At 38.8% G+C, this 25,031-nt stretch overlaps 2 protein-coding genes across 3 annotated transcripts in view; one reads left to right on the top strand and one right to left on the bottom strand.

Annotated features, from left to right (window-relative positions):
• LOC106653195 (carcinine transporter-like) overlaps positions 1-25,031 on the top strand; it is a 48,173-nt gene that overhangs the window by 687 nt on the left and 22,455 nt on the right. The gene's annotated exons all lie outside the window — the stretch shown is intronic.
• On the bottom strand, positions 6,578-11,498 carry LOC106653196 (alpha-1,3-mannosyl-glycoprotein 2-beta-N-acetylglucosaminyltransferase). Of its 2 annotated transcripts, none has more exons than XM_023460696.1 (2): positions 10,876-11,498; positions 6,578-9,205 (listed from the first exon to the last, which is right to left on the bottom strand). In XM_023460696.1, the coding sequence occupies exons 1-2, from the start codon at positions 10,881-10,883 to the stop codon at positions 7,771-7,773; spliced, it is 1,443 nt and encodes a 480-aa protein (XP_023316464.1). In that variant the 5' UTR covers positions 10,884-11,498; the 3' UTR covers positions 6,578-7,770. The 2 variants fall into 2 exon arrangements, with proteins under 2 accessions (XP_023316464.1, XP_023316463.1); XM_023460695.1 differs by lacking the exon at positions 10,876-11,498 and adding an exon at positions 10,678-10,835.

The raw sequence follows: 25,031 nt of genomic DNA, 5'->3' as shown, positions 1-25,031 counted from the left end.
GATCAATATAATTTTTTGTCAAAACTCTCTGACTTATACAATAATGTTTAATTTCGTACTTGCAGATTTATTGGTAAAGGTACTCGCCATCTAGTGGTGAAAGCTTGTGGTACTATTGTATTTAATGTGGTTTAAAACTGGTCCAAATTTGTTCAAACGATTAAATGTTAGTTTATTTTAAAACATTTTTAATAGCAATTTTTTAGTCATTAGGTCAATATTAATGTTGAGCATTTTTACAAAGTTATAAACTTTCTGCGATATAATAGGCAACTACTTAAAAAAAAACTCGACATTTGAACTTGCAAGCTCCTCCTGCCCTGTTTCGACCGTCCGGACCAAGAAAAAAGGGAGAATTAGCATTATAACGAAGCTTTTGCGCGCGAGCATACTCCTTTGAGAGTAATTTCATACCCGCAGAAGCTTGGTTCTACGCATATAATTCTCATTTTCAGCTGCCCACATAATATATTTTCTCTGAAAAATTTACCTCGTACCTCTGTATCGAAATTATAATGAATGGATAAATCGTTATTTTCGCTTCGAAGGAAAAAGAGGAAAAATTTACGGAAAAGTAACGTTACAATCAGGTAGTACGTTAGAGTATTATAAAAACTGAGATTTGCTCGCGCAATACGGAAAATTAAATAACGCGCTTATGAGCTTTATCAGCTGGAGGAGAGCTTCATTGCTGAATCCGCATCGCCGCGTATTATATATTATAAGCGCCCGCGCGACGACTCGTCGCTTCGAGTACATACGCGTGTTTATTGCAAAACAAATGTTGTCGAACTCTATCGCGAGCTATATGTAGCCGCACGTACTAAACAACAAACAAACCGGAATTGCACACGATGAGTCATAATACTGCATTTTCTCGTCGCTTTTGGAAGATTCCCCGGAGCTTTTTTTCTCTCGCTTCGAGACAGTGTAAATAATAATACATACATCGCGTATGCGATACGCGTGCGCGTGTGTGCGTGTACGTCCACGTTACTCATGCGATGTATTGGTGCACCTCGAGATGCACACGCAACCAAATAGATTTGTACCTCCCGCGTCGGGCCGATAAAATATCGTACAAGATTTTAATTTAGGCTTACCTAGAATGCGCTTGAAAAAATGATAGTGCAAGGTTGCGATGATTATTTTCTTTATTCTACGTTAATTAATACCGTTTTCGTTTTCTCTAACTTTACCTCTTTACTGTAACAAAGTGCAAGTTTTGTTGACATCTCGAGGCTTGTTTACATCCATTTTGGTAAAAAAATGCACACAAAAAATACAAACCACTTGGTTCGTCATTGTCGTGTGCATCGTCGCTGCCTGCACAAGAATTACCCCCCACGCGGCTTAACTGCATCGAGTCTAATTACCAAATTGCGACGCGTTAAATTAATTCGAATGGCTGATTGCGCGCAAATACGCCTGTGCACTCGGCGCGTCGTTGTCGTCGTTACTGCTACTGGCGCTGCTACTCTCTCGGGTTACTTATTGGTCGCGTGCAAAAACTAGTCCGTCGGCCACATCAGGCGCGTTGAATTATTTACGCGTGTACAAGTATTTCAACGGTACACATGGTTCAGAACTGACAAATAGAAATATCCGCAAGGAGCAGCTGAAAATCACAAGTATCGATTATTTTTAACAGCTTTTAGTGGATATACATTTACGTGCACCTTGTAAATGACGTTTTCGACGTTGCATCACGCGATCGCATTCGGTACTGTTCATTCAAAAATTAGTTAGACCCCGGCGTTAATTCTGCCGTTTCGCCAAGTTCGATTATCACACAGCCTAGATGCCAAGCTTAATACACAAAGTTTGTTAGTTTTAATTTTTTTTTTCTGCTCTCGGTTGAACTTTGCCCTCCTCGCGCGCTTATTAATGCGAAGTTCGAGCAAATATCAATTCGATTCCCTGTCGAGTTTTAATCAACCGAATGACTCGTCGTAATTCGCAGGGTTACTATACCGCTATACTTTTTGTTGATTTTGCTACCTCGTCTGCGCTTCAGTCGCTCTCCTCGGTCAATTTCGAAGCGCGCCCGAAAGAGTAGTATAACGTTTTCTCGATGGTTCGCGTGCTTAGCCTTTTAATCGAGTTACTTAAAAAACACGCTGTGTATTGACTCTAGTCCCAAGGTTATCTCAATTTTTTTTATTTCTTTTTTTTTTTCGTCGTCTCTTTTCAATTTTCGATCAAAGTTCGGCGTGGATCTATATTTCTCCTCTTTTTTCGTCCTCTCTCTCTCTCTTTCATTTCCGCTGCACACGCGCGTACATGTATACACGATTCTCATTGTTACTAGCTCCGTGGTATATTTACCAACTTCGAATATGTTGCCGTTGAAACAAAACGCGAACGCGCCCGCGCGTACAGCTGTCCATCTCACTCTCTTTCTCCCTTGAAATAGAAACTATTCCGATATTATATACACACACACACACAGACTCGCGTGCGCATATCGATGGTATGATGGAGCTTTTATTTGCCGAGTGATTTTGTTGTTTATATAGAGCGTCCGTGTTAATGCCGTGCATCGAGTACACACGGTACACGCACTATATTATAGACACATACAAGTGTATACTCTGCCGCTCCATAAGCTGAGAGAATAATTGGACACGTGTACGTGTGCCTGTATACGAGTGTTTGTTTTTTGTTTTGTGCAGCAAGGCTAAATGAAATGTTTTCCCAACGAATGTTATTTTTCTATTTACACGTACATATATACTTACACACTTGTTCGAACGATTCGATACTTGCCATGATTTTTACTGTACAAAGACCATAGGTGCGCGACACAGCTGCATAAAAATGGTCGCGCGTGTGCGGCCCGGCGCTCTTATAATGAAGCATAATGTATGCGCGAATCGAGTACACCTATGCGGCCGCAAAACGCACACTTATGATAATTGAACTTTCGAGCCGAAGCGAATCTATATTTAATCTCACGGATCTATACACAGCATGAACCACATAAAAATCAACTCGATGTCAATAAATAGCTCTATTCGATGCTCGAGTGTATTTTGGCTCGTAAAAAGTCGATAAGGCCTATTGTCGTGCAAAAAGCCGATAACGCCTGCTACTATACTGCCGCCAATATGTATGTATTTTGCCTTCTCTCTCACTCTCGCTCGGCGTAACGTCTAATTTACTTCTTTTTTTTTTATTCAAGAAACTTATCTTGCACGCGACAATAAAAATCGATTTCTTTTTCCTGAGCATATTCATATTTTTATTACATACGCACTGATCAAAAAAGTTGGTAAATCCCCTGCACCCGCTCCGCGGACTCTTTCCCATCTCTCTCACGGTTTCGATGGATCGGAATTGGAATTGTATTTTATACACACAATCGCGTTGTACACGATCAATTTTTTTTCATCGCGGATATCTGAGGGGTATTTCATATACGGGCAGGCATGGAAATTCTACGCAAAATTTATTACGGAATCTGATTCACATTCCATTACAGAGATGCGAATATTACGTATATCTTTTTGTTCTTTGAGAGGGAATCGAAATTTTTCCGTTTCTAAATGTAATTTTCCTTTCGTATGTATCAGTTGCTGAATAAAAAAGCAGTTTAGAAACTCAACGTCGAGTCTCGGCATGTGTATGATATCTCGCCTATACGAAAATACTCGACCAAATAAACTTACCTTTAATATATAAAAACAAAAAGAATGCAATGAAAAAGTTGACTTCTTTTTTTCATGGCTTCAATTCGACGTTTACAACGTCGTATAAGTGTAAAATTTATGTTTCGCAAAAATTCGAGCGACACTCGGGTAAGAAAACTTGACGAATTAAAGTACTTCTCTGCTAAAACGAAGGCAGCCTGTAAAAAATACCAAATTTGTTAAAGTGGGTACTCGTGTTTTAAAAGAAAAAAATAATAATAATAAACAGGATGAAGAGCGACAAGAAAGTACTATTTTTCCCCCCAAGAGTGACACTAAACATTTAGCGTCCGTTGTGACTCATGAAACATATACAAAAAGTCAACTCGTTGAATAATTGACTGAAAAGCCGATCGAGCTTTCTGCTGAGCTTGAATTGATTTTCCCTTTTCTTGCGAAAAGTATTACAAATCCTCGCTTCAAAGCGCAAAAAAGAAACTGCACGCGGCTTTGTAAAATATAAATATGCTAACGAGCACGCACGCATCTCGCGTCTGAAAAAAGGCGTTACACGTGTGCACATACACGTATATACACACGTACATACGAGCTTACTCGTTGAAAAAGGGTAATACCGTTGCGAGGGAGTATCGTGAGGCCAAGTCGAGATATAAGTATACAAACAGGGCTGAGGCGCGGCGTGGATATATATAAAAGAACGTCTTTTTCTCCCTTTTTTGTGTCGTCATTGACGAAGAGCTTAGAAACGAAGAAGGAGCTGCACGAAGGATATGAGAGAGAACAGAGAGAGTGCTTGTAAGTACGCGCGCGGGTTCGCGAATGCAGTTGCGCCAGCCTCTTTCCTCGGCCTCGTTTTTTTTTTATTTTTTATTTCATGCTTCTTTTGTGTGCGTATAGACGTAGATTAAATTTCGCGTTTTCTCGTATTAATAAACTCACGCACATGCTACCGTATCGTGTGCGTTATTTTATATTCATTTTTCAATGAAATAGATTTACAGTCGACTTATTCATTGTAGTTAGAAATATTTCGCGCAACGATGTCGAATACAGGATCTCTCTTTCTTTCCTTTTAATTTTTATTTCTTCGCATTTTCATAAAATTATGACACTGATATGAAGATGAGATTTGACAGGCGAGCGCGCGCGAGAATCGATTTATTTGCCTTTATAATTGCCCGAGGTCATGAATATCACCAAAGCAGTTTCAATTTTTCCATCGCGGAAAATGAGCGTATATTTCTGAAACGAGCCATGAATATTTTTATCTCGCCTGTATACTCGGCAAAAGAAAATTCCATCTTGCGGAATAATCATTGCGAGAAAATCATCTCTCGAGTGTGGCTCGCTGACTTTCCTCCTCTCTCTGGGTGCAAGAAGTTTTCTCGGTCATTCGATTTTCGACGTCGCTTGATTCTTTTTTTCGCTTATTTTACCGCTGCTCACCACCCACGTTCGTATTATATACCACCGCGGTATACCTAGCCAATATACACTTTCAAAGAAGTTCCCAGCGTGAATCTTTTTTTTGTACAGTGAAGTTTTACAAAATTATAACTTTGATTTCATATTCATAGGTTTTTTAATTCGAAGCAAAAAAAATGTATTCCCAGTACAGAGGAAAATTATGTGTATACCGGAAAATTTATTTAATTTTAACAGAAATTCATGATTGCACGTGAAGGATCTGAAATGGAAGTATAAGGAAATAAGCAAACATTACCAATCATTTTAATGTACAAATTATTTATAGTTTATTATACAATAGTCAGCGATGTACAATAATACCATATCCTGCTTTTTCGAGAAATACTCTATTTATTTTTCATACGTTACACTAGCACAAATTGAAATATACTTATGTTCATCAGGACCTGGACTTGGGCTAATAAAAGCCTCGTTTGCTTGCTAAAAAACCCGTTTAACAATGCAAACAATACCTCGTAAAAATTCGTGTATAATCTTAAAAGTAACGTAATTAAGGTAATTAGAAAAAACGTAAAAAATGTTTCATACACACGTTTCGATATTCTCCAACATCAATAATGTAAAGAAAATACAGTGAAAAGGAAGCCAGTGAACGGGAATTTTCGATTCGGAGTAATTCTGAGATACGATGTATTACGTCGTTTATACATCTATAAATCTACCTATCTGTATCTACACACACACACATATCATATACACTGAATATGTAGAAGCTTATCGGATGCTTGTCTTGTTACTTTTGAAAGAGTAGATATCGAATTTGAATTCAAAGGAGGTATTTCTTCTTTACAGAAAGTGCAGCGTGTGACCCTCTTTTCTTCTCTCTATCTTGCCTTTTTTGCACTTTTTTACATACATATCCCAGATATCTTTACGAGAACGTCGAACATTTGATTTTTCGTCATCTGTAGATAAAATATTCCGTGTGAATTAAATTAATTTTATTATAACTTTTTCATAATTAAACTCTTTATACTCACGCATCGATATTTCGTTGCAGCGACTCGGTGAATTTTTGAATCTTCATTGATGCTCCAAATAAACAGTACAGAGAATCAAAACTTTTCAATTTGAAACAATAATTAATTAAAGCATCTGCGTGCATCGAATTCACAATGCTCTCAATTCCCGATTGTAGTTTTAATCATTTACATAATTCAATTACGTTTGCGAAGTCATGCACCCACTACCGATATCATTAAAAATGTATGCACTCGATTTTATTTACTCTCAAGCCGGTTCGACAATGATTCACGACACAGTTTACAGAGGTCTATAAAAAGTAAATAAAATCGCACGCGATTATATCGCAGCGCATTTTGATGCGCATACACGTACATACTTCTTGCGCAAACAATTAACAATAATCAAACTTGTAGCGCGGAATAATAAATCGAACTCGAGATTTACTGCGAACAAAGCTTGCGATGTCATTATTTTTTTCTTTATACAATATACAATTGTCGAAGTAAAAAATATTCAAATTTGGTAAGCTGCCAACTTAATACTTTGCAAGTAAATTTGATTTTTACTACAATTCTATAATTTAAACGGCAAGACAGTCGATTATAACACACTTTAAAGATAAAAAAATCATAATCATTTCGTTAACTTCATATAACTTTAAAATGATTATTCGATTTAAATGGTAGACATCGATACGGTACGGAAATTTGCGCACAGTTAGTCGCTTCACTTTTTTTTTACAACAATAATTAGAGTCAAAGCGATTAGATATTAAATAGTAGTATACACAGCCTTTTGTATCACATGCTATTGTCAGAGGCACTGAGTCAGTCTTACTATTAGGAATTTTAGTTCTAAGGATGTTCCTTCGATTTTGTGTTTTGCTTGACAAAGCAATTTTTCTTTCTCGTTTGAACTGACTCCGATTTATTATATCTATATCAATATTGGATACTTAAAAATTAATTTTAAAACTCAAAAACACATTGTGAATAGAGAAAAACTCAATCGTATACCGTTCCTAAGCGGTATCTCTATCGTTTTGTGATTAATCGCTAAAAATATTGTCAACAATAGTTACTAAAGGATATCGCATATCAATAACATGTACAATCATCGCCCTAAAATATATTTACAATGAATACCTATAACGTTTTTGACATTAGAAAATTGTATATCTTTAGCTCGACGACACAAGTGAAACACGCATAAACACGCGATAGCTTCAATTCCATTATTTTTGGACTAAAAATCGATCTAGTATCTATCCCTCTTTCTCTCTCGATTATCATCGAAGACGAAAAAAAAAACGAACAAGTACGAACGAAAGAGACGAAAAGCAAACTTACAATCGACGCGTTATGGTTCGCTCTTTTGTACTCTACGGTACTAATACAATAATAATGCTACCTATGTACGCGTAAGGCCTAACACATCTTTGGCTCTCTCGAAGGCATATAACAGCTCCCATTTATCAGAATTACAATATATAATATACCACATCTGTATAAAGTTTCAAGCGGTGAAACTTTTGTCTATCTATGCTTATAATATCTATATAATATACGAGTGTGCGTAATTTACCTATACAATGTACGTTTTGTTGTTTTTGTTGTTGTTTTGTTGTTGTTTCGCCTTTTCGTTGGCCATAAAATTTTTATCTTCAGGATATATCATATCCAGTCCAGCTGGAGCCAGGTGCCAGGTGCACCCTGTAGCCGCGATAATGAAAGCTGACGATGCCGCGATAGCCGGTGCGCGGCACGCCGCTCTTGAAGTCGTCCATGAGGCCGAGCATCTTGGCCTGCGTGCGGTACTGCTGGCGCGAGTAGTACGGCACACGGACCTCGTTGGCGGGCAGCTCCTTGCGCGGGTCGTTGCTCTTGAGGTCGGCCAGCGAGACTATCGGCGCCCGATAGACCTGATCGACGAAGTCCACGTCGTAGATGTCCCGCAACAAATAGCTCAGATTCATCTTGGTGAAGGGCACGAACTGCTCGTTGAGCTTGATGAACCGGAGATGCTTCTCGTAGAACATGCCGTTGCTCACGCCGATCTTGCCGAAGGTCTTGGTGCGCGGCAGCTCGGGCCTGATGCAGGCGCGATCCTTGCGCTGCTCCGGCTGGCGTATCCAGTCGTCCCAGTAGGCCTTGGGCCACTTGGGCGCCAGCTCCTCCCAGAGCCGTCGAGTCAGCATCCAGCCGAGGCCCGGGAAGAAGTCCGTGCGGTAGAGCCGGTGGGGGCCGCGCTCGTCGATGAGCTCGGGCTTGCCGTTGTCGTTCCAGGCCGAGACGCACCACAGGCTCGGGTCGGCCTCCAGGATCGGATGGGTGCCTAAAAAGTACTCGTAAAAGTCCGGCGCCACGTCGAGATCGTCCTCCACGACGATGGCCGTGTCGAAGTTGAAGCGAAAGAAGATCTCGTTCAAGGCCCAGCCGTAGTGTCGCGCGATCTTGAAGTAGCCCTTGAACTTCTTCTCGCGCGGCGGCACGTCGATGTCGCTCTGGTCGGGCTGCTTGATGTGGAAGATCCGGTCGCCGTACCTCTCGATCACGTCGCTCGTCTGCTGGTGGCCGCAGTCCTGCGACACGACGATCGGGAACTGCTCGGCGCTGCTGCGATACTTGAGCAGCTGATCGATGCAGCGCCGCACCGTCACCCGATTGCATGACAGGACCAGCACGGCTATCACCGGCTGGCCGTTGCTCAGCCTCCGCCGAGTGCTCAGCTGCTTGAACATCTTCGTGTCCGTGGCGTTGTTGTGGCTGCGATTGACGTCCTGTTGATGCTGCTGCTGCTGCTGCTGCTGCTGCTGATGTTGCTGTTGTTGATCGAGTGGAAGGCCCAACGAGCCGAGCTGTTTGGTCCGGTTGACGTAGGCCTGGAGCTGCTCGAGTCGCAGCCGATTGATGAACTGATTGTTGCTCTCGATCAGGTCGCGCATTTCGGCCTGGAGCTCGCGCAGCTGCTGCCTCTGCGTCTGTTTGTGCTTCTTCTTGTCGATGTTCGGCGGCGGATTCAGCAGCAGAAAGTACGTGACCACCGCCCACAGTACGAGCGACGCGAACACGCACAGGTTGTACTTGTTCTTCATGGAGCTAATCATGGTGCAGAATTACGATACTTTTGTTATATTTAATGATCATCAATGAGAAGAAAAGAAAGAAGAATTTTTTTTTTGATAAAGCGACCGAATGCAAAACGAAATCAGCCGAGTCATGAGCTACTACTGCTAAGCATGACTTTGGATCGTGTGCGTCGGCAGTCGTGACTGTTTCATTATCTAAAATAAATGTCTATACCGCTCGAGTATTCGCCAGATCGTGGGCTTAGGTTATTTTTGTAATTTTTTTTTTCAAATCATTTCACACACTGCATACGCACAAACTGACTCAGTGCTCCGAGAATTATATTCGCAAAACTCCTGCATCGAACTAATTCAAACGTAGACAGTGACGAACGTATACATCGTGCACGCGTACTCCGTATACAAGACTCCGTTTTTAAATTTTTAAAGGGTAAACCACTCGACACAGCCACAACAGATGTATTTTTTTTATTTCAATGCTATGTACTAGAGCTCGCGTGATTTTTTTACTTATTTATCGGACGGCTATTGCAGCACAAACTATTTTCCATTCGTCGATGCACTACACACATACACACAAAGTTCGTAAAAGGTTTAAGCGTCACGAGCGCAATTATGTGTATACAGCATGAGAACGCGCGATACGTATTGGTACTTGTCTGCTACTGCTGCTATTGCTATTCGTCGGGCTAAACGTCAATTTTGTAACATCAATGCCGCGCGCAACGGTAAAAGAATAAGAGAGAGAGCGAAAAGTAGAGATGCAAAATTGACCCGTATAGTGTACATCACGAGCACAATAGGAAGACGTTTATAATATTAATAATGTTTGTGCAGCATTAAGACAGCCTATGCGTGTGTGTGCCACCTTCTTATATTTTATTAAAACACTAACTACATGTACAAACTCCGAGTTTTGTCGTGTGTGTGTGTACCTACTAATGTCTACTGCTACTGCCTTCGGAACATTATAACATACATTCGTCCGCGCGGCACATACGTATGCAATCATCAGCTGCGACGTTGCGAAACGGGCTTGATCGTATGTGTGCAGCATACGTATATAACGTGTACTCGCGCGAATGTTATAATCCGCGACGGAGAGATAACCTAGCTTCGATATCTATACATTAGCACGCGTGGCCCCGTGTCTCTTCGGCGAATTTATATTCATGCTTTCGCGAACTGTGCGTTATCGCTCTCTCGCTTCGATTCGCTCATCGCTTACGTGTGTGCAACGACACACACATGCAGCAGCAGCAGTAGCACAAGAGTATTTTATAAAGACTATATACTATGTATATATTAAAAAACAACACCACACGCGCGTTGGCCCCGATCTTAACGCGAAGAGGCGCTATATCTTTTAGCAAACTCTACATACTTTGTTATTATTAATGTTATTATTATCGACGCGTGTAAGTGTCGATGACGATGATTCGAGAGGAGGAGAAAGAAAAAAAAACTACGAAAAAAACTTACTTTTGCTCGGACATTTCGCGCAATGTATACGTTGTCGATGTCGTGCGTTCGCTTACTACGAGCATATAATATGCGCGAGCAAATTGATTAAATTTATTAATATGTAATAAGGCTAGTAGCAGCAGCAGTAGACGCGCGAGGATTCAATAATAATATACATATTACATATACCACTATTACTATATAGCACACACTCACATTGACATTTAGAGTAGCACACCGTGTACTGTATATATAGCATCAACGAGCCGACCTTCTATAATTAAAAACGTTATTTCTCGTCGTCAATATGGATCTTGCGGGGCGAGAGAGAGAGAGAGAGTGTGTGTGAGTCCCCACGAGTTTTCCCCTTGGCTGGCCCTTGTGCTGTGCTCCTCTTATCTTCGGTCAATCACGACCAACGACGATGCCTAACTCGGCGCCTCGCGGGGTTATTATACTCTATATAATATGTGTACACACACTGCACTGTCTGCCTGTCTGTCCGTCTGTGCACGCGCGCGCAAGAGAGAGAGAGAGAGAGGTAAATAATTTTTGCCAAATATTCGCTCTCTCTCTCTCGTATATACTAAACAGTCGTACTAATAAACACGTACACGGGGACTGTACGACGACGACGAGGTAGAGAGATGGGCGCGGATACGGCAGCAACACTTACACACGCGCACGGCACAGCAGCAGCAGCAGCCCAAGACTTTTTCCCGTGTCTCTCGACTATGTACACACATGGACGTAACACACAATAGCAGTTTCGGCGTGTGTATACATTAAGCATACACTGCACCGTTAGCGAAGAGTCGGAGTCGCGCAGGCTCTCTCTCGCAGACGCCTATATTACGCGAGAGAAAGAGCGAGAGAGAAAGACAGCTTGCGGTGGAGCATTAAGGTAGACCTGCAATGCCGAGGCCAAGGCTCGTACAAACGATTTGCGAGCCGTGCAGTAATGGGACTCGCTCGACGCCGCCAGCCGCGCGACAGAAACGGCCACTATGTACGCGATGTTGTGGGCGGTGACTTGAGAATCTCGAGGGGATTTCGAGCGTCGTCTGCTACGACCGAGAGCCGCTCCGATTTTATATTATACATGTTATACAGTACAGGTGCACTGGGCACATGGGCGTATACGCAGCTGCTTATATCTATAGAGAATACGAAGCCGCGGAGACAAACTGAGCGCGCGGCTGCACTGTCTCATGTATGAATCAAAACTGCGTTTGAGGCTATATGCAGGGACGTCGCTCGAAATAAAAGGGTGTGCGTGGAAGTAACTTTGCGTACGTGTGATTTGTACGTATGTATCGTGTACGTTTCGAGCGATACAGTTTTTGCTAGTACATACACGAGAAATAAATATTTGCATGACATTATGAATATTCATGTGAAGAGCCACGCGATGTGCACGATGCGCGGCACCGATTGCCGACAATTTTTACTTGTCATGGTGGCGATTGTCTTTTGTCGTTAGGTATACTCGAATCACACACCCTCTCGATAATGCGACGCTTGACAGGCAATATTTTTCTTTTCGCTTGGATTTGGCGTAAAGATTACGAGTGAGTTGACTAAACTCGATTCGATCGAATCGAGTACTTGAATTTCCCTTACCCGAGTTTTTTCGAGCACTCAATTAAAAGAAAAAAACCACTGCCCATTGGCAAAGAGCTTGCTCGTGAAAGATGATATTTTCATGTATGAACAGTAATATAAACTAACCAAACTTTTATTATTGATAAATTAATTAGTACCTAGAAAAGTATCAAATAATACTAATTTTGAAGAAATTTAGAAAATATTTTTTGGTTTAAATAAAATTGTTATATGGTTTTTAGGTTGATTTTTTGGTAGTTTTTGTTATTGATCACACCTCTTTTAGTAGGAACTAGGAATAATCAGTCCGTCAGCAAATTGATCAAAATTGTTTACTAGTGAATGTTTGCTCAATTCAGACTCGCATATCGTTACGAGAGATTTATCCAAAACCCATTAGCCAACTAATCCTCGCTCTATTCACAATTCCAAAAAGGGGTAAGAAAACTCTTGGTTGATAGTTACATGAATGGCTGCCAAAAATGAACATAGAGTAGTAATTAGTTGTACGTGAAGACCGAAAACACCACAATGACAATGAACATAGGTGTAATATGATATTTAAATTCACGTAAGACTCAATCATTTTAGAACTATTTATATTAAAATTTTGTACTTAAACATTATATAAGTATATTTAAAATTTTCAGTCATCATTTCTTCTCGCACTTATCACGAGCAAAATCTTTTCAACATTTGTGCACTGTTCTTTGATGAACGAGCAAATTCGATTTTGTCCAAATTTTTTTTCGCACTCGACGCATGTGTAATCGTTGCGACCTTCGTGTACTATTCTTTGGTGCCTTAACAAATCTGATTTACTTCCATATTTTCTCTCGCACTTGTCGCATGAATAATCTTTCCGACCCTCGTGTACTGTCCTTTGGTGCCGGATCAAATTCCTTTTTAGTCCAAATTTCTGCTCGCATTTGTTGCATACGAAATCTTTCCGACCTTCATGAATTGTTCTTTGGTGTTTCAACAAATTTGATTTTTGTCCAAATTTCTTCTCGCACTTGTCACATGCGAAATCTTTACGACCATCGTGTACTGTTTTTTGGTGTGAAAGCAAAGTACGTTTGTGTCCAAATTTCTTCTCGCACTTGTCGCATGAGTAATCTTTGCGATCCTCGTGAACTGTTGTTAAGTGCAAAATCAAAGTTGATTTTTGTCCAAAATTTTTTTCACACTTGTCACATGCAAAATCTTTGCGACGTTCGTGGACTGTCTTTTCATGTATAAGCAAATGTGATTTTTGTCCAAATTTCTTCTAACACTTGTCACATGCATAGTCCTTGCGACTTTCGTGGACTATTTTTTGATGTTTTCCCAAGTTGCTTTGATCCCCAAATTTCTTCTCGCAGTTATTGCATGCATAATCTTTCAGACCTTCGTGGACTGTTTTTTGGTGAATACGCAAATTCCATTTTTGTGCAAATTGATTTTCGCCTCTGTCACATGCATAATATTTCCGACCTCCATGTACTATTTTTTTATGCAAAAGTAAATGTGATTTGAATTCAAATTTCTCCTCGCACTTGTCGCATGCAAAATCTTTGCGACCATCGTGGACTGTCGTTATGTGCACAAGTAAGCTCTGTTTATTTCCAAATCTTTTCGCGCACTTTTCACATAAGTAGTCTTTGAAAACTTCGTGGAATATTTTGTTGTGTTTAACTAAAGTTGATTTATTTTCAAATTTCCTCTCGCATTTTTTGCATGTGAAATCTTCTTGATCTTTATGTTCCAATTTTTGGTGCATGGACAAACTCGATTGTTTCATAAATATTTTTTCGCACCTGTCACATGCAAAATCATTGCGGCCTTTGTGTACCGATATTTGGTGTCTACTCAAATGACTTCGGAACTTAAATTTCTTTTCCCACTTGTCACATGTGTAAATTTTTTGTTTATTATGAATTGTGTCTTGGTGTGTATTCATACTTGATCCAAGTGTGAATGCCTCCTGAACAATATCACAAACGTGTTGTTTGTCGTCTGAAACAACATCGTCGTTTTCTCTTGAATTATCTCTTGAAACAACTTGATCGGTTTCATTTTCACTTTTATCCATTTAGGTACCTGAATATAATATGGTTTAGACTATTTAATGATACGGAAATTCAATAAGTAAAATTTATCTTTTGGTATGATGGTTTGTTACATAGGGAAAGACAAAATTCAAACTAATTTATTTTCACTGTGAACATGATCATAGTTATGAGAGACTATAAGTCAAAATCGTTTATCATATTGTTTACAATTAAGTTACCGATTTATCTATTTATACATTTCTTTCACGACACATGAAACAATTCAACATTCTAATTTGACGACAGTTACTTCGAGGAATTTTTATTTTACATGTGAATAATAAAAAAGTTTAATAATTGTTCCAAAATTTGCCGCCTCCACGCCATGTCGTGATTGACATACTCCATAAACCGCCATTGGTTATGAGCGTTGCAATTCCAAATTACATGGTTTGAGGTTTGTTCTTTATACCCACATGGAATCATCGTTGAAAGTCACGAGTACATATAGCGAGGAGCAATCACAACCTATTGTAAGCCGCATCAATATATCATGCATACTGCATCTATATTAGGGTGGTCCACTTTTTCTAAAATTTTTTATGTCTCGGGGGATCCATCGGGGAATCAGAAAGTTTGAGGTTTAAAATGAATTTTCCCGTAAACTAGAACCCAAAAAAATGATTTTAGATGGTGTCGATGGATTTTTGAAGTTCAAAAACGTGCTCCAAAAAAGAAGCGAAATCGGGCTATCATTCGATTTATTTCAAACTCTGTTTAAAGTGTAAAAATAGTCTTGACAATACATTTTCTTATGTGTTTTTCTCTGCAAAATCGAATGCCGTAGTCAGTTATGACCTAGGAGCGCAATTTCATTCAAAAAAATACACTTTTTCGATCGTTCTTTTTCGCAAATTCCGCAAAGTTCATTTTCGAGCGAGTGGCAAATGAACAAAAAAAATCTAAAAAAATTTTTGACACCACCAAAATTTAGGATTTTTTATGACGAATCCAATGGTATAAATTAGTATACACTTTGAAATTTTTTTAATGCAGAAAAATACAACTTTATCCCAAAAAACGACATTACGAAAAATTGAAAAATCGAAAAGTGTATTAGTTTCTTCCAGGAAATGGCTACGTAGAATCAACTATGGAAAAAATTGCATGAAACTATCTGATAGTTTTTTTTCTCACCTTTCCAACGCTGGGTTCAGAAGTTAAAAATTCGCAAGATTCGCTGGGATACAGCTATTTTTGTACGATGCATTTTTTTAGCTTAATTATAGATATTGAAATGCCTACTATAGTGATCTTAGCGAAAATGGAACTGAGAGGTTTCGGCATTAATTCCAAATATATTGTTATAAAACAAGTGGTTACGTTTCACACCACTAGGTGGCGCCTGCCTGCGAGCGTCGCTCCCATAAGCGACCGAGCGCTGATGAGCGTATATAGGCAGGCGTCTATTTTATAGATTATTAACAATACTCGTTTATATTTGGAACCTCGTTCTTCGAGATTACATGTAGTAGTCCTCGTGACGTCACATTACACAACGTTAAGAGATTTGAATTGAGCGCGCTACCGTCCTTCCCTGCCGTTCCTTCCGAGTGGCGCGCGCGATTCCGTCATTGTTTTTCGTTGTCGTGCACAGTGCGCACGTATAGAGATTTGTGTTGAAAGAAACAGAACAATTTTTGTTAATTATTAACGTTTCGAAGTGGAAAAGATGTCGAAACACAAGCGTAAACGTTCATCGAGAAGCAGGGACAGGAGTCGTGATAGAGAAGAGCGAATGTATCGTGAAAAGTCGAATCTTCGCGATGATGTCGATAGCCCGCTCGAGAAGCGCATGAAAGTCGTCGAAGACGCTCTCATATTTTTAATGAACGAAGCTAAAACAAAAAAGCTTGCTGAAGCTGCTGAAAAACGCATGCGATCGTCGGATCACAAGGAGAGCTCTGTCGAAGAGACAACTCAAGGTAGGTTGAAAAGTACGCCGAGCGAGCGTTGTATTTTTTGAGGTTAGAGAGCCAAGACGACCGAGCCTGTACACAGTAAGGCCAAGAGTCGATCATTTAATGACTGTAGACCTTACTCTTTAAGGGAAGGCAAATCAGTACATCTTTCGCTTTTCTTTCTCTCATAGATCCGGAAACTCTTGAAAAGAGTAATGAGAAAAAAGAGCCAACGAATGCCAAGCCATTGGAAATAACGAGCGCCGACACAGGCCCTACAAAGGACGTCGTCGAAGTGGATGGCGAAAACGAGGGACCATCTCTAGATCCAGAGATTTTAGAAAGGATGGGTATAAACCCTACTTCTAAGAAGATCGCAGATCATTCTTTCCACCCTGAGCTTGTATGTCGGTGGAATACATGGCTATCTGAAGGTATACCAAAGCAGGAGAAAGAAAACATTTTAAAATTATATTCTCGACAAGGGTCATGTAACCTTGAAGCTCCTCTATTGAATGAAGAGTTAGTGAAGGCTATTCCTGAGGCAACAATGAAGAGAGACGAACATTTTCGTCAAACTCAAAATGACATAGGTTCTGCACTATCAGCTGTGGGTTCAGCAATTTCATTAATTCTAAATGAAGACACTGAGATAGATAAATTCGATCTCCTTGGAAAGTTGTTTGATGCTGGTGGCTTATTAGCTGATACCTTTCACAAACATACAAAGGCCAGGAAAGCTTATATCAGTCCTACGCTTCAGTCAGTGAAGCATGTTTTGGAGAAGACAAAATCAGAGAAGTATTTATATGGCAGCAAGCTCGTTGAGGCAAATAATAACGATAAGGCTCTAGACAAGCTTACACAGCTCGTTCAAACTCAGAAAAATCAATCTCGACAGAACCAGGAAAACAGGAAAGGCCCACTTGTCAATCACAAACAAGTGGGCCATTATCAAAACCAAGGAAAGAGATTCCTGAAATTTCAGCCAAAGCAACCATCGCAGTGGAAACAAAATCGAACGCCGTTTGCACAGACGCAGAGACAGGCTCCGTATCCACCAGCGAACAACAATCGCTACAACAAGTCGAGGAAATAACGGTTGGTAGCGTTGCCGGTAGGCTTCGTTATTTTTCCAAAGAATGGTCAAAGCTAACCTCAGATAAATTAATTCTCAGTTATGTAAAAGGTTTAAAACTTGCATTTATTCAAACGCCCGTGAACAAAAAGTCAAACAATTTCGAACCTCGATTCTCACCGGTCGAAAAATTGGACGTCAGAGACGCCGTACAAAAATTAATTGAAAAGGGTGTTATCGTGTCATGTGAACCGCACATAGATCAAATTTTGTCACCATACTTTCTTGTTCCGAAGCCTAATGACTCTTATAGGTTCATCTTAAATTTGAAACATTTAAATAAATTTGTAGAGAAACTTCATTTCAAGATGGAGGATCTGAGAACGGTAGAAAAACTTATCGCCAAGGATTATTTTATGGGAACGATCGATATCGAGGATGCTTTTCATTCTATTCCAATTCATAGAGAAAGTCGTAAATACCTTAGGTTTATATTTGAGGGAGCCACGTATGAGTTTGTATGTCTTCCTTTCGGCTATTCTCTTGCGCCTCTTATTTACACGAAATTAATGAAACTAACAAAATACGTTCAAACGGGCATTTATCTTGTATTTATTTAGACGATATCTTGTGCATAGGTGCAACATATGAAACCTGTCTTGAAAATATTAAAGAAACTATAAGCTTGCTTAAAAAATTAGGATTCATTATAAGCGCAAAGAAATGTTCGCTAATACCGGCACAAAAGTGCAAATACCTCGGCTTTATTATAAACACAAAAGAACTACGGATAGAATTAACTCTTGAAAAAAGACAAAAATTAATGCACTTAATAAATGAAATGTCACGCGTTAAATCGTGTACAATACGTAGGTTCGCTGAATTCGTTGGTTACTTAGTATCTTGTACTCGTGCTATTGCATATAGCCCCTTATACTGTAAACTTTTCGAAAGAGAAAGATACCTTGCCCTTATTTTCGCATTCAATAATTATGACAAGGTAATGTCAATACCATCTTATTTAAAGGAGGACTTAAATTGGTGGAAGACGGCGGCTCAGAACGGTAAAAATCCGATCAGATACGGTGACTATAAACTAGAAATTTATACCGATGCGTCCTTGACAGGTTGGGGTGCGTACGCAAATAACATGATAACCAACGGATTCTGGAATGATAGCGAAAGGGAATGGCACATTAATTGTCTTGAACTTCAAGCAATATTTTTCGGTCTAAAATGTTTTGCATCAAAGCTGACTAATTGTGAAATTCTTTTAAGATGCGATAATATAACGGCTATTTCATATGTAAATAAGCTAGGCGGCGTACAGCATAAACGGTTAAACAATCTAGCTCGCGATATCTGGAAATTTTGCGAGGCGAGAGGCTTATGGCTATTTGCAACGTACATCCCTTCAAAAGCAAATGTTAATGCTGACGCAGCTTCTAGAATAAAAAATATAGATACTGAATGGGAACTATCCGATAAGGCTTTTAAGAGAATCGAGAGTGATTTCGGACCGTTTGATGTAGATCTTTTTGCTTCGCGATTAAACAACAAGTGTAAAACATTTTGTTCGTGGCATCAAGATCCCGATGCCCTTATAACGGATGCTTTCACCATTCCTTGGAAAAATAAGAAATTTTATGCTTTTCCTCCATTTTCGCTTATATTAAAGACTTTGAGAAAAATTATAAATGAAGAAGCAGAAGGCGTAGTTGTCGTGCCATGTTGGAAGACCCAACCATGGTACCCTCTTTACCTTTCTCTACTAGAGAGTGAGCCAATAATTTTTTCACCTAGTTCATCCTTATTATTATCTCCCGACAGGAGGATCATACATCCATTAGCAGAGAAGATGTCCCTGATGGCAGGACGATTATCAGGCAAGCGTTCGAAATCAAAGGATATTCTGAAGAAGCCACAAAGATATTGATGGCTTCTTTAGCTACATCTACAATAAAACAATACAGTAGTGGTTTAATAGATTGGTGGCGATTTTGCAAGGCTAAGAGAGACGATCCATTTGATGCTTCGAATAATATAATCCTTCAGTTTTTAACAAAGAAATTCGATGCTGGTGCTTCATACGGCACAATTAATACAATCAGATCAGCCATATCACTCATTTCGGCACGTGATTTGTCGAATGATGCAACGATTTCTCGATTTGTAAAAGGCGTATTTAGGTTGAGGCCACAAAAAGCAAAATATAGTAGTTCCTGGGACCCAGAAGTTGTTTTATCATATATAGAGAAGATGCCAGAGCCGCTAAGCTTTCAAGAGCTCTCGGAAAAGACCCTAGTATTGTTGGCTTTGTGCACTGCCCATCGTTCACAAACGTTTGCTCTTATTGATATAAACAATATATCTAATTTGGGTACTGAGCTTCAGATCAAAATACCAGACTTAATCAAGACTTCCAAACCAGGCGCGATGCAACCAAATTTAATATTACCGTTTTTCAAAGAAAGACCAAAATTATGCGCAGCTTCTAGTATTTTGAAATATATCGAAGTATCAAAGAGCCTAAGAGAGGATCGTTCAAGATTGTTTATATCTACTAGAAAGCCATATAAAAATATAGGGTCTCAAACTATTAGTCGATGGATAAAAAGTATGCTAAACAAGGCCGGAATCGACACCTCTCGATTCACGGGGCATAGTACGAGACATGCGTCAGCATCTACAGCTAATAGGAATGGTATTGATATAAGAACTATTAAATTAACTGCTGGGTGGTCAGAGAAATCTACTGTATTTGCAAGATTTTACAATCAGCCTGTAGAGCGATCGAATGGTGAATTCGCTGCGTCAATATTAAGTAAAAAATGAATATCATTATGTAACTTTCCTACATTTGTAATGAATCTTTGATCAGATCAATTATTAATAAAAAAAAAAAAAAAAAAAAAAAAAAAGGAAACTGAATAAATAAATAAACCAAGATCCACTCTTAACATCTACATGTAATCTCGAAGAACGAGGTTCGAAATATAATTTACGATCAAACGAACTTACCTGTACGTGAAGTTCGATCGTAATTATATGAAAACCTCGTTCAAGATGATTACATACCCACCCTGATCCCGCATTATTTCTCCTTTTTTCAATTCAAATAACCCCGTAATCATCAGGCTCTTGGTTTACTTAAAACTCTGAATTATGACGGAATCGCGCGCGCCACTCGGAAGGAACGGCAGGGAAGGACGGTAGCGCGCTCAATTCAAATCTCTTAACGTTGTGTAATGTGACGTCACGAGGACTACTACATGTAAACATCTTGAACGAGGTTTTCATATAATTACGATCGAACTTCACGTACAGGTAAGTTCGTTTGATCGTAAAAAATGTGTGGCGACTCACTTCACCGCAGTCTTACATGTATAATTAAGTAATTGAACTGCTAAAAATGTTCACCTATTGTTTTATCGTCGCCAGGCGATAAAACTAATTAATCGTTCAGTTCAGTTCAGCGGCAACCTCCGAGACGAGCTAGTCTCAAATAATAAAGCTCCTCACTGTTAAGAATATTTATATTTCTTGTCCTTCGTTCCTACATATACGGGGGATTATTGAGTTCCGACCCTGGAAGTCTTATGGAAAACGCCAATCATGCGTTACATGGGGACGAGAAATTTTTAAAATAAATATCAAATTTTTTTCACATGGATTAATTTACTCGATGCTTATTGTGTGAACTCGATGCTGTCTGTCAAGAGATTGGTTAAAAAATTCTTCAAAAAAATGGTCACCAAGTTAGAATTTTGAAATTGTTTCGAATTTTGTAAGAATAATTATGCTGAGCATAGCGAAGTCGTTCTACCTGCAGCTTCGCATTTTTTACCAACTTTTTGTGTCAACGGTTTCTCGTGAACGGGTGGACCGATTTGCATAAAACTTATTGGTTTTTGTTTATTTTTGTCAGACGGAGTGCTGATTGTCTAATCGTTATCTGCATTGTCACCCCTTATGCACTTATATGCACTTTTAATGAAAGTTGCATTTTTCTTCAATAACATTGAAAAAATTATTGTAGTTTGGTGTGAGAATTTTTTAATTTTCACAGAACTTAGAATGTAGGTATCAGGCAATGTGCAATTTTTTTTTGGTTCGGGTTCATAATGCAGTTGAATGCACTTAGATGAACTTTTTTGCATTTTTTCATATGTTTCCTTGAAATTGTTGTATTTCGTCTGAAAATTTTTTTAAGTAAGCGAAAACTCGCGCTTGGGTTAAGGACTGGGTGTTTTATCGTGCTTTGGCGTCATAATGCAGCTGGATGCACTTGGATGCAGTTTTATGCATTGTTTATGTGTTTCCTTAAAATTGCTGTATTTTGTATGAAAATTTTTTTATTTAAGCGAAAACTCGCGCTTGGGTTAAGAGCTGGGTGTATTATCGTACTTCGGCGTCATAATGCAGCTGGATGCACAGTCATGATATCGACACAGTGTCGTGATTATATAAATAGTAGTGAATTTAGTACGTTTTACTAACGAATACATCTACAAAAATGTACTTGTGCATAGCGGAAGACTATGTGGGTTCCCTTAGGGGCCTCGAAAGTGCATCCGTAATGGATTTGAAGGAATACTAGCGATTTTGGATTAGGTACAAACAGTGTACGCAAAAACTTGATTGCAGTCTCCATTTTGCCCTTGCAGCCATGGTGCGATTTATAGAAGAGAATCTCGTATATTTTGTCGTTGTTATGCACTAAAAATTTTGTCTTCAGATTTTTCAATATTCGATTGAAACTTGCGTAATCTTCGGAGAATACCTGAAAAATATCAATACCCAATTGAATGATTGGTAGCGGAATAAACTTTGTAAGTAACCCAAGTAACTAAATTTTATGTTTTTGTCCTTACCGTCAACGAAGAATCCTTGTCCCTCTTATGGGTCGTGGTGTTAGGGTCCATTAATCTGGCGGCTTCGTAACACAGGTTTTTGAACGGTACAGCCAAGGGAAATTTTCGAAAATCTTTGGCCATACCGCAAATGGCATATATATGGTGTCAGCACCGTAATCGAAGAGGTCGAACTCGACCCATTTGCGAACATTATCGAAGCGTCTAACCAAGTATAAATAAAATTTGTTGTAGTGAAAGTATTGAAAGATTTTTGTTGAATTTTTTTTTTTTTTTTATAATTACTTGTCAAGTTCAGTCGTCAATTTCTTATTTTCCACCGTTTTATAGATTCTGGCGTCAGTTAAGGATAAACTCATACCCGTCGCCAAATCCATCAGATCGCGTGCAACGACCAGCATCGAATCAATGTCGATTTTGCCGTGCAGCAAATCTTGCGGGCATATCTCTGCATTGATGCTGGAGGACATGCTGAAAGTGAAAAAATAATGAATAATAATATTCAGCTAATTAAAAAGTTAATAATGCAACCTACCCTTCGTCATGCAGAGAATCATCAGCCGATGAGTTGCTATTATCCTCGTCCGATGACAGAATAGCAGCGCGGTTATTTTGTCTAATTCTGGGGGCGTAAAAGAATTATTAGATCATTTTGAATCCATCTAGTCGCACGCATAAATTATACCTCAGGGGCAAATCGTCTTCCGACTCGTATGGCACGTTCTCCAATGAGGTGGGCCGTTCTTCGCCCGCCGACTTGCTATCATCTTCGTCTGATGACAGAATAACAGCACGGTTCTTCCTAGACGTGTTTCTGGGGGTGTAAAAAAATTATTAGATCATTTTGAATCCATCTAGTCGCAAGGATAATTTATACCTCGGGGGCAAATCGTCATCCGGCTCGTATAACAGCTCCTGCTCCGTCCGTCGTTTTAGCGGAACAGATTTTCGGCTTGTCAAAGGAGTCGAAAGAGACTTTATAGTCTTCGCCGAAGCCACGACAGCTGCTGCTGCTGCCAATGCCGTTTTCGGTTTTACTGGTTGGTGTTGATTTGGGTTACTCCCCTCGATTAGTTGTGTGACTTGGGTCACTTGGGTTACTTGGGTTACTCGGCAAACAAACTCCCCTTGATTAATTGGGTTACTTGGGTTATTCGGCCAAAAATCTTTACCTCGATTAGTTGTGTTACTTGGGTCATTTGGGTTACTTGGGTTACTCGGCCAAAAATCCTTTCAAATGCTATTCATACAGCACAACACATTACTATCATCTTCAGAGCCTGTGGAAAGACTGTTTTCGCATGCTACATTATTGGACATCCAAAAATGAAATCGATTGTCACTAACAATGTTTGAGAAGCGAGTTCTCTGTAAAGCCAATAGTACAAAACTTTTTTGTAAAAAAAATATATCATTTTATTTTTATATATTCTATTATTATAATAATTTAATACTTAGATGTTTAATACTTAGATATTAATGAAAATAAATAAATTATATAAATAAAAGACATTTTCATGTCATCTTTAATTAACTTCCGATTTATTTATACTTTATCATTATTGTTATATGTGGGTTCCATTTTATAAACATTTCATTCGGATTTTTATGATAATTAACTCAGTAATTGATAATTAATAACTGATTGATTCAGTTACCAGTCACCAGTTTAGTAATTGATAACTTAATCATTCATTTGTTAATTTATCGATAATAACTTATAAGTGAATCAACCAGTTACCTGTTATTTATCTGGTAAATAATAACTAGTTCAATCAGTTATAAGTTAAAAATTGAGTAACTTTTAACTGAATTTTTAGTTATCAGTTCTTTAATTATTAACTTATAACTGAAATATTCAATTATCAGTTAACTATAAAGTTCAATTGAATAATCAATTAACTAACTGCAACACTGGTAGAGATAAACCGGTACTTTAATTGTAAGCAATACAATAATAAACGATTTAGGCATATTTCCTCGAAATACTGATCATGTTTACAGTAAAAACAAAATAGTTTAAATGTTGCCTTCACTGACGAAACAAACCTTAATACCAGTAGATAAATTTTACTTGTTCAATTTTCGTGATATTAAATAGAAAGATCCATCGTTTATTTCGAATGAATAAAAGTGAAGAGAAATCTTAAGTCTCAAAAGATAACTCATGCGAACACGATATTGCTGTTTCCCAAGACAAAAAATACGTTTGTGATATTTGTTAGGAGGCATTTACACTAGAAACAGACATGAAAACACACCGAGGCACAATTGACAAGGAACAAAAAGATTACGCATGCAACAAGTGCGAAAAGAAATTTGAGTTCCGAAGTCATTTGAGTAGACACCAAATATCAGTACACAAAAGCTGCAATGATTTTGCATGTGACAGGTGCGAAAAAATATTTATCAAACAATCGAGTTTGTCCATGCACCAAAAATTGGTACATAAAGATCACGAAGATTTCACATGCAAAAAATGCGAGAGGAAATTTGAAAATAAATCAACTTTAGTTAAACACAACGAAATATTCCACGAAGTTTTCAAAGACTGCTTATGTGAAAAGTGCGCGAAGAGATTTGGAAATAAACAGAGTTTACTTGTGCACATAAAGACAGTCCACGATGGTCGCAAAGATTTTGCATTCGACAAGTGCAAGAGGAAATTTCGGAAAAAAAATAGTTTGCTCCTACGCCAAAAGACAGTCTATAAAAGTCGCAAAGACTTTGCATGCGACAAATGCGAAAGAAAATTTGAACGAAAAGGGCATCTGCTCGTTCATTTTTTTTTTTTTTTTTTTTTTTTTTTTTTTTTTTTTTT

Source organism: Trichogramma pretiosum, unplaced genomic scaffold (genome assembly GCF_000599845.2).
Source record: "Trichogramma pretiosum strain Unisexual culture from Peru unplaced genomic scaffold, Tpre_2.0 scaffold30, whole genome shotgun sequence".
NCBI lineage: Eukaryota > Metazoa > Arthropoda > Insecta > Hymenoptera > Trichogrammatidae > Trichogramma > Trichogramma pretiosum.
This window is presented reverse-complemented; position numbering and strand designations above follow the sequence as displayed.

Excerpts from the sequence above, each read along its gene's own strand:
- LOC106653196 (XM_023460695.1), bottom strand. The coding sequence starts at position 10,742 with ATGCTCGTAGTAAGCGAACGCACGACATCGACAACGTATACATTGCGC. Across the intron at positions 9,206-10,677 it reads CGCGAAATGTCCGAGCAAAA|CTCCATGAAGAACAAGTACA; the intron begins GTAAGTTTTTTT and ends CACCATGATTAG.